The 11,250-nt window shown below is 33.6% G+C and overlaps 1 protein-coding gene across 4 annotated transcripts in view; it reads left to right on the top strand.

The window, feature by feature from the left end:
* The window catches only part of LOC142204139 (protocadherin alpha-C2-like), a 198,166-nt gene that overhangs the window by 3,745 nt on the left and 183,171 nt on the right, over nucleotides 1-11,250 (top strand). Inside the window, exon 2 of one of the 4 annotated variants that reach the window (XM_075275417.1) lies at nucleotides 2,518-2,670. The exons of 2 other annotated variants lie outside the window; for them this stretch is intronic. In XM_075275417.1, the coding sequence (XP_075131518.1) occupies nucleotides 2,518-2,559 (42 nt within the window). In that variant the 3' untranslated portion in view covers nucleotides 2,560-2,670. Of the gene's footprint in view, nucleotides 1-2,468; nucleotides 4,856-11,250 lie in introns of those variants that run through there. One more of the 4 variants, XM_075275409.1, reaches the window with a different exon arrangement.

Raw genomic sequence — 11,250 nt, 5'->3', positions numbered from 1 at the left:
ATTATATCATACTTAATTTCTTATATGTAAATTGCATTCATTGATTTATACTAGGGTCAGATATTATCTCGGTTTGTAGAATTTTCTTGCTCTGCTATCAATCCCATGATGCCTTAGCATATCATTACATGGGCAAAAGATATGGTGCCATCTCTACCTGCTGGTGGAACTGAAAAATCCTCATGTATAAAGTCAGGTCACTAGTGTCAATTACCACCGCTTTGGTCCTAAATGAACTGAAATTTGGCAAATGTTGCTTTGTTGGTGGATTAACATCCTTATTTTATTTTATTTTATTTTGTTGGGCATTGTTTGCTTTTATGATGCACAAGATTCTATTATATAATGTATATTCTGTTCTATAATGATTTTATTTTATTTTATTTTTTTATTTAATGATTTTATTATATTTATCTTTATATTGTTCTATAATGATTTTATTTTATCAGCAGTAATGGGTGTATTAGTGCTGTATTATATTTGCTCTTATTGGTAATTTATTTTATATATTTTTTTCTTGTTTCTATACTTTTATTTAATACAAGTTAAAATAAGGAGATCATAATATATTATTATTATTATTATTATTATTATTATTATTATTATTATTATTATTATTAATTTGCAATTTTGGGACAGCATTGCAAAAATATTTGCAATGGGACAAGATATTAACAGGATATTAGTTGGGAGTTGGTCAAAAGAAATAACAGAACATATTATTTTAATGAAAGAGTGTATGAGAATTGGAACAAACCTCCAGCAGATGTGGTTGAAAAGTTGATAGTAAGTGAATTTAAGCATGTCCAGAATAAAATCAAGATTATATATATATATATAAAATGTAGGGGGCAGACTAGATGAACAGTGGGGATGATTTATTAAGATTGTCTCTTTGTGCTCTGATCTTTATTAATTCATAGGAGGTCCTGTGCATGGGAATTGAAACCTAAGCCAAACTGGTGTAGGTCTTACTTGGAACTTGAACCAGTTTTCTGGCGTCCCCATCCTGGTCCACATTTATCCTTGTCCTTTGTGACTTTTTTTATGCCTTGTACATCAGAAAACCCGCACACAAAGCATGCGAAGTCAGGCTCTGTGTGTTACATTTCCTGATAGCGATCTTCTAAATTTCTGAGTTACTATGTAAGCCGGTGACAAATGTGGTTATAAACTTTTGCTTTCTTCTCCGAAAGAATATTTATTATTCCATTGAAGGCTGATCGATTCCTAAAATATTTGAGAAAATCAATTGTCAATATATGTTAAATAAGAGAAAAAATAAACTCTACTTATTGCACTTGATATGTTTTTCGTGTTTGGAAATGTAAGAAAGAATTGGAATTTTAACTTTTTCAAGTTTTAAGTTTTTAAGCTTGAGCACCTAAAATCTTTGTAAATAATTTTAGATAAGTTGATGCAGAAAATAAAAAAAATGGGGAAAAGTGAAGGGGCATAAAAGATGAAATCAATATTTGTAAGGAAAACTTGAAAAGGTTGTTTCACAGCAAATGTTGTGATTCCTTTTAGAAATTGTAAGGCTTTATTAGGTTGATGATATTTCAGGGTTGGACACCAATAATTCAGAAGCAAGTTTAGATAAAAAAGAAGTACTCATCACTATTAACTTTGACAAACTGATATAAAATATTCTAAATATATATATATAAAATATTTTAGTTTATTATATAATAATAATAATATTAATAATAATAATAAAGTTCATTCTGTATCATATATTTTGAGCAAAATTAGCTAAAACCCATAAAAAATAATAAGAAGAAAAACTGGATGTGATACGTTATAGACAGGAAAATATAAAACACTATTTAGCTAAAGAAAGGAGAATTTCTAAGTATTACATAATCTAACTATATATTATAAATAATTAGAATTGGATATTTTGCTTAAAAACATAATGAAATTGAGACTAAAATTGAAATCATTAATAAATATTTTTGTACTTCGTCCCCCTATGATTTAATTTCTGCTTAAAAGAATATTCTTACTTTTTCAGTTGATGATGATGATCACAGTATTAGAAAGTAAAGGTTATCTAAGAATGTGTCTTCGCGACGTAATATGAATTTTATATTAAAACGCACATTCTGGGGTTACAGTGAACTTGCTACTGTAAATTATAAATGAAAGCAATGCTTGTATTAGATATATTATTTGTCTAAGTTTCCATGCATTACATTTTTGGTTGTAATTTTATAACTAATTTATATTAAATAAAATGAATATATTGATTCCTGAATGTCACATTCTAAAATAAGAGTTCATAAAATAATAAATAAATAAAAAATCATGTTGTAGTTCAACATTTTATCACCAGATGTCACCCTTAGACAATGTTTGTGAAAAAACACACAGCTTCCAATCCATTTCTTTAGTGCGTCAGGTTTTACCGTTTCTTTGGATTGACTTTTTTTTTCTTCCTAGGAAGATTTTCTTTCCATATAAATAACTCTCAGTTGCAGAAATGGTTCTCCATTTATATGAATGTGTATTTAGGCAGAGGCTTGGATTTGTCTTCATCCTACAAATGACTCTTGATCTAGTGCTGTGCCAGCTCCACTATGTTGTACCTGAGGAATCCAAACATGGAACATTTGTTGGACGATTAGCTCAAGATCTGGGGATACACATCAGTGATATCAACTCCAGGAGACTGAGAATTGTTTCCAAAGATGGGACAGATTATTTCCAGGTAAACCTGCAGAATGGTATCTTATTTGTGAACAGGATTATAGACAGGGAGCAGATGTGTCCTGAGATCAGCATTTGCACAGTGCAGCTAGAAATAATTGTAGATAAACCTGTACAGATTCATCATGTTGATGTAGAAATTGAAGATATTAATGATAACTATCCAATGTTCTCTGCAAATGAGTTTAAAGTGTTCATATCTGAAGTCATGTTACTGGGATCTCACTTTCCACTAGAGGGAGCTGTGGACCCCGATATAGGAACAAACTCTGTAACAAGCTATGAGCTCAGTACAAGTGAATACTTTGCACTTGATGTACAGACTTACACACATGAAAGCAAATCTGTTCAGCTTGTGTTGAAGAAATCTTTGGATAGAGAACAGATTCCTCTTCACAACCTTACGTTGACTGCATATGATGGAGGGAAACCAAGGTTAAGTGGCACCGTGCAACTCCTGATCGCGGTGCAAGATGTCAATGATAACGCCCCATTGTTTGGTCAACTATTTTACCAAGTGAGTTTGCTGGAAAATGCTCTTAACGGGACTATTGTCATCACGGTGAATGCTACCGACCTTGACCAAGGACAAAATGGAGAGATATTTTATACGTTCAATGAACCGTTTTCTCAACAGGTGTCATCAGCTTTCAGAATAGAGTCAGAAACCGGGATCATTCGGGTGGCCGGAGAAATCGATTATGAAAAGAGAAATGTGTATGAAATTCAGGTGGCCGCGATTGACAAAGGACACATAGCAATGACAGGACACTGTAAGATATTAGTTAATATTATTGACATGAATGATAACGTTCCAGAGATTATGGTGACGTCACTTAATGTCCCTGTCCCTGAAGATGCCATTAAAGGATCAGTGGTTGCCGTAATCCGAGCCTATGATAAAGACTTGGGGGAGAATGGGCGAGTCAATTGCCATATTTCCCAAAATCTTCCATTTATAATAACTCCAACTTTACGAGAATATTTTTCACTGACAGTGAATGGACAATTGGACCGGGAAACTGTATCCGAATACGACATTGAAATCACAGCAACAGATGACGGTTCTTTGCCACTCTCAGTAACCAAATCCATCAAAATTCAAGTCAATGATGTGAATGACAATCCACCAATTTTTTTGCAAATACCTGAAGCAGTGTCTATTAAGGAAAATAACCCTCCGGGCTCCCCCATCTACACCGTGTCAGCATTTGATCCAGACATGAGCCAAAATTCATTTATTACCTACTCAATCATTGACAGTACCATCGATGGAATCCCCATATCTTCATATATATCCATCAATCCTGAGAACGGCAAATTATTTGCTCTTTTGTCCTTTGACCACGAGCAGGTTTCGCAATTTCATTGTCAAATAAAAGCCACCGATGCCGGTTTGCCAGCTTTGAGCAGTGAGATCATGTTGTATATATTTATCGAAGATATTAATGACAACGCCCCAAGTGTTATCGCTCCTTTACAAAACGTTGAGTCTGAAATTATAGAAATTGTTCCAAGATCAGTCAAAGTTGGGTATCTTGTGACTAAGATAAAGGCCATTGATGCAGATTCAGGCTACAATGCTTGGATTTCTTATGAACTTATTGATTTGGGGAGAAATTTTCCTTTTGCGGTTGGGAAGCACAGCGGCGATATTATTCTAATGCATCAGTTTTTGGAATCAGATGATGATGAATATAGATTTTCCATTTTATTAAAAGATCATGGAGACCCAGCCATGTCTACAACGGTCACTATTGTCATCATACTGGTGGACCCTGGTCACAATTTACCAACAGAACAAAAGAAAGATAAAAGGAAAGATTTTGAGCTTCCGGAGGAAAACATTTACTTGATTGTTTCCATTTGTTTGATTTCGGGGGTATTCCTTGTTACACTGATCACATACACAGTATTGAGATGGAATAAATATACCCAAGAGATAAATGACCTGAGACATAATACAATGTGCCCCAGTATAGCGGGCAGCTGGACCTACTCTCAACAACGTCAGTATAAAGTCAACTTGAGTGGGATTCCACCAAAAAACGACTTGATTCTTTTCACCCCGAACTTTCCTCAATCATCATTGGGTTACACTCGATCTAATATCAGTAGGTTTGCACCAGAAGCTTCTGCAATGGTAAGTGTTCAATAAAGCAACACAATTGTTACTTTAATTGCTACTTTCATTAAAAACTAGAATATTTTACCAATATTTTACCAACCAATATTGACCTTTTAAAATGGGTTTGAAGGATATAAACATTTTAATTATCTGAGTAATACAATGTTTTCTGAGTTGTTGGTACAGACCAACCTAACCCAATTTTTCATTTAGCAATATTTTTCGTGGACCATATTAACATACCAGATTAAATCTTATACTATCTATATATTTCTATATATAGTCTATATATAGTGTATTGTGATTCATACTTAAGTACTACAGTGTATTTAAAGTTCTGTAATTTTCTAACTTTTTCAAAGAAAAGCCCATTATCTTACCTGTTGGGATTATATTTTGGTACATAAGGATAGGGTGGAATTGCAATACCCAGCATAGCCTATTGACTAAAGTGACTTTTTTGTGAAAAGGTCAGATTTTTATAAAAAAAAAAAAATATCTGATAACCCCTTTAAGATTGTATTTTTCAAAAACAAACCCTTTTATATCCTTAGTGTAGCTTATGGATCTCAGAAAGGGGAATATGGTGTTTTCTTACTTTGGACACCTGGCTTACACTCTGTTAGATCCAGCCTATCGATTATATGGTAATCTACTTCTTTCGGCAATAATAGTCATTTTTTCATTACCTGACCATCATATTAGCCTCAACTTAAGAAAGGTGTTGTCATATTGAAGCAATGAGTTTGACCTCTAAAGTCTGCCCACTGTCTTCTGATAGCAGGAGGTCCAGGTATTTGGTCTGCAGTGATATCTGTTGGTGTTGCTGAATTACATTTAAAGAGGACCTGTCACCAAATACTAAATGCTAAATAACATACATCATTGCCCCTGAACAAACCGTCCTGGTTGTCCCTGGACAATTATAGGTACCCTAGCTCTGATTCTCCAAATGGTGGTGACTTTTTTTTAGTTTCTCAGAGAAATATAGAAGGTTTCTGCCCACTTGGAAAACTGCTGCTACTTTACACACAAACTCCAGGGGCCATGTCTTATGAATGGGAGGACGGATTTAATTAAATAAACAAATAAATAAACAAAAGACAAATTATTTAGGGGCTCAAATGATTAAAAATGCTTTTATTTAGTACAAAATTCACATGGTCATAATAACATGAAAAATTTAGATAAAATTCATTTCAAAAGGGCAAACTTCTGAAAATTCATTTAATTTTGTGTTTGGACGGTTCGACCCAAAAATTTATTTTGGGTCAAATACATTTGTCGCTAACTGGAAGTGAAATAATTATACTCTGAGGTGATGGAGGTCGAGTAAATTTGAAGATACCTTTGAGTATAACTATTTCATTTCTAGTTTGTGTGTGATAAACCCCCAAAACATCAAAATCAGATGAAAGCTCAAATTTTTTTGAAAATTCAGGACAAATTTAATTGAATTCCATCAGTGGATGGTTACCAAGAAATCCAACATTTATTTCATGTTCCATGGATTGGGGATAACTATATATAGGGGGAAGCCTCCAGAAGCCACCTATATAGTAATCCCAAATCTCTTTAACTCTAGGAATTCATAACATAAGACATGTCTTTCCTACTTTCTCCTTCCTTGTGCCCTTTTGGTTAAGTTCTAGTATTCACTTAAAGCAATGTTCCTCATTATTTCTAAGCCATGAGCCCCTTACTCAAAGAAGAGAGAAGAAGGAGCCCAAAGAGAGAGAAGGAGACCAGGGATGTGCCGAGACTCAAATAACAAGAAGGGTTTAGAAAATTTCTAACAGGTTTTTTTTTTTTAGCAGTTTTCATGCAAGTTCTCGCAGTACAGATGTAAATAAATCTCTGGAGAGACATCTTACTGTTATCTGGTCCAGGTCATCTATAGCTCTATGCTTCCCACTCTTCTTCTCTCTACTTCTTGTTTATCTGTAGACTTCTATGTAGACTCTTCAGTGATGATGGATCTGGCCAGTTAGCACACCGAAGAGAATCTTATAATATCATCTAGAAACATTTCTCTTAGATAAGATATATTACACACTTTATTATAGTCACATGAACAAAATGAATGAATGAATAAAATAATTTCATATTTAATATAAATTATAATTAATACAACAGCATTTTTTTTAATAAGAATATGCTTTTCATGCTGCAACATAGATCATATAGATCTGCAAAAATCATATAGAAGTCCATGCTTGAGTACGATGATTTGTTTTAATCATTTCACATCTAGAGAATTACCCTCCATCTTTGTTGGGTGTTTTTACAGTATAATTAATTGAGTATTCTTGTCTTCTACTTATTACAATCTCCTCGGACGATGTTTTGCATGATCTACAGTCAACTAGATCTTAGTAAAGTTTTCACCAGTGTCATGTCATTGTATTTTCTTTACTACATTTAAAATGAACATAAATTGTTTCATCCTTGAGGAAGTTTATCAAAGTGATTGAAACAGTTTCCAAATATGCCTCTGTTATTCAGCTTTGGAGGGACATTTTCATGTATATCACAGTTGTAGTCATATGCAATGACCTAGAATCTACAACTGAAGCCATGACTAAGCCCAGACAAGCTAAGTCCACCCTCAAAACCCTTCCCCCTTATTTACATATGAGTACAATGATCATTTATCTCATCATAAAAAGTACTGTATATACTGACATGTCATCTCTTACCTCTGCTCTTTGATGGACATGTTCAATTATGTATATCGCGTCCAACAAGAAAAAAGCAACATATAATAGTCTTGTAAGCTAACACAATGGAACAAGCTAACAATCCTATCTGTATTCATGTGTGACTCCTCTGGGGGGGGGGGGGGTGAATTGCAGCCTTATAAAGCTTTGTTAATATTTTGTGATATTCTGTTGAGCATCATGATATTGCTTTAATTGATCCAATCAACATTGGAGGAAAGAATTATATTATTAACACTAATATTATGCTGATATTATCTTAATATAAACATAATATACACTCACCGGCCACTTTATTAGGTACACCATGCTAGTAACGGGTTGGACCCCCTTTTGCCTTCAGAACTGCCTCAATTCTTCGTGGCATAGATTCAACAAGGTGCTGGAAGCATTCCTCAGAGATTTTGGTCCATATTGACATGATGGCATCACACAGTTGCCGCAGATTTGTCGGCTGCACATCCATGATGCGAATCTCCCGTTCCACCACATGCCAAAGATGCTCTATTGGATTGAGATCTGGTGACTGTGGAGGCCATTGGAGTACAGTGAACTCATTGTCATGTTCAAGAAACTAGTCTGAGATGATTCCAGCTTTATGACATGGCGCATTATCCTGCTGAAAGTAGCCATCAGATGTTGGGTACATTGTGGTCATAAAGGGATGGACATGGTCAGCAACAATACTCAGGTAGGCTTTGGCGTTGCAACAATGCTCAATTGGTACCAAGGGGCCCAAAGAGTGCCAAGAAAATATTCCCCACACCATGACACCACCACCACCAGCCTGAACCGTTGATACAAGGCAGGATGGATCCATGCTTTCATGTTGTTGACGCCAAATTCTGACCCTACCATCCGAATGTCGCAGCAGAAATCGAGACTCATCAGACCAGGCAACGTTTTTCCAATCTTCAATTGTCCAATTTCGATGAGCTTGTGCAAATTGTAGCCTCAGTTTCCTGTTCTTAGCTGAAAGGAGTGGCACCCGGTGTGGTCTTCTGCTGCTGTAGCCCATCTGCCTCAAAGTTTGACGTACTGTGCGTTCAGAGATGCTCTTCTGGCTACCTTGGTTGTAACGGGTGACTATTTGATTTACTGTTGCCTTTCTATCAGCTCGAACCAGTCTGGCCATTCTCCTCTGACCTCTGGCATCAACAACGCATTTCCGCCCACAGAACTGCCGCTCACTGGATGTTTTTTCTTTTTCGGACCATTCTCTGTAAACCCTAGAGATGGTTGTGCTTGTAAATCCCAGTAGATCAGCAGTTTCTGAAATACTCAGACCAGCCCTTCTGGCACCAACAACCATGCCACGTTCAAAGGCACTCAATCACCTTTCTTCCCCATACTGATGCTCGGTTTGAACTGCAGGAGATTGTCTTGACCATGTCTACATGCCTAAATGCACTGAGTTGCCGCCATGTGATTGGCTGATTAGAAATTAAGTGTTAACGAGCAGTTGGACAGGTGTACCTAATAAAGTGGCCGGTGAGTGTATAATAAAATATACTAATATAAAAATACTAAGGTTATGTTTTTCACATCAATTTAATATCCTACAGATATTATTTTTGATACATTAATGCTTTTTTATAGTAGTTATATTCTTTTTTTATATTTATATTTTTATTGAAATTTCTTCACGTTAACATGAAAAGGTATTGAAAAAGTTACAATTACATATTGTGCATGATGTGATAGAAACATTTTACTGTTTTTTATATTAAATTCTTAATATTTTGCAGTATTTTTTATATTCGCTAATTTATTTTAATATTTGTATATTGAACATGGATATGTAGTAAATAATAGACAAATAAAGTGAAACAGAGAACTTACACTAAAGTAAATGCAATCATCATCATCATCATCATCATCTTAATTTAATATAAATTTAAGTAAAGTTGTTTATATAAATCTATAACAGTTACTTCTAATTGTAGAACAAGAATATTTTGTAGACATACCAATTAAAGTGATGATTAATAATATAATTAAAAAATAAAGTAATTTTAGTATGCGGAATAACTATGTGTTTTATTCATAAAATTGTAACTTACTTATTTTATGCTTTTTTCGTTATCTATCTATCTATCTATCTATCTATCTATCTATCTATCTATATATATATATATTATATTTATATTATATATTTATATATTTTATATTTATATTTTATATATTTACATATTTTATATTTATATTTTATATATTTATATAGTTGAAGTATTTTATTTAATCAAAATATGTTTTAGGTCTGCACATTTGTGAGGATTTGATAATGATGACGGTTATTAAAAGGCTTCCTGTTGTTTATTCCATAGACACACAATGAATGTTGAATAGCAAATTAACATATACAATATAAAATGTACTTAGACATAGTCAGCAGTGGTAATATATTATTTTTGTTTCTACATTTGATGCAAAATGTACATGCAATTTTTTTTAAAAAATTAAGTTTTTAATATAATATCAAACTGTTTATAGCGTTCTTTAAGTGGCAATAAAATTAACGGGAATGGATTTTAATAGATGAAAATAAATAAATGGAATTGAACATATTCTGAATCACTCTAAACAAATATAAAAATTGATAAAAATAAAGATGACAAATTTTTCGGTACTGAAACCTATCTTCTGTTATAATCTGTTGTTTAGACACATTTTAGAATTTATATAAAATATGTATAAAATTAAAACAAAGAATTTTTTTCAGGTTTGACAGTAATTTATCTTTTCAACAACTATTTGTAAAATGCAATGACATGACATTATATCATGTTACAGATAGATTCACCAGCAGTTACATCTGACATCAAGGATAGGGAATAATAGCAATAAAATCTGAGAATTTTATTGGAAACGTAGAGTTGAGTTAATTGTTTTGAAAATTGATATTATACAATATAATACAAAATAAACTACAAATATAAATTATAATATAATATAGTATTTTATCCCAAGGTTAAATAAATCCAGAAGTTTTACAATACAGTTATGTGTTTCTGTGAAGGGGATAAATTGTTGTAGTCGGGGCTTAGATTCCCAAATTCTAAAGCATAATTTCTGCTAGTTGAGTTTTGCCGCTCCTCTGATATTCTTAATAGAAATGTTACCATAATACTTCTCAATCTGCATATCTGCATATCTGATCAGAACTGCACATACTATGTATACAACATCTCTAGTAAGTATATAGTAGTTGTATTATGCTGGTAGAAGGTTTGTGTTGCAGGCCATCCTTAAAGATGAGCAAACCAGGCTTAAAATAAGATTTTTGGGGTTCATCTCCAATGACTTCAATGACCCAAAGTTTAATATGCCGCGGCCAAGGGGCAATGCAGAAAAATAATAGACACTAATACTCACCTTCCCTCACCTCCCCAGAGCTCTGCTTGGCATCTATTCCTTTTTCATGTCATCTTCCGGCCTCTTTCTGTCATCTTGGTGACATCACTAGCATCGGGGACTCCTGAGGCTTATGATTGGGCCACTTTGGGCACATCAACATCAGGATGCTTGAATCTTTTCTGATCTAACAAAAAGAATAAATGAGATGATATTATATTAAATGGTTCCAAAGCATGTTCCAAAAACCCATCTGTTCACCATGGAAGCGCCATTTTGTATGGGTTTTGGAAAATACTGTTGATATAAGAACACATTTTGGCTTTAACCAAAAAA

Source organism: Leptodactylus fuscus, chromosome 5, assembly GCF_031893055.1.
Source record: "Leptodactylus fuscus isolate aLepFus1 chromosome 5, aLepFus1.hap2, whole genome shotgun sequence".
NCBI classification, from domain to species: Eukaryota; Metazoa; Chordata; class Amphibia; order Anura; family Leptodactylidae; genus Leptodactylus; species Leptodactylus fuscus.
Note: the sequence above shows the minus strand (reverse complement) of the source record. Positions and strands in the feature narration are given on the sequence as shown.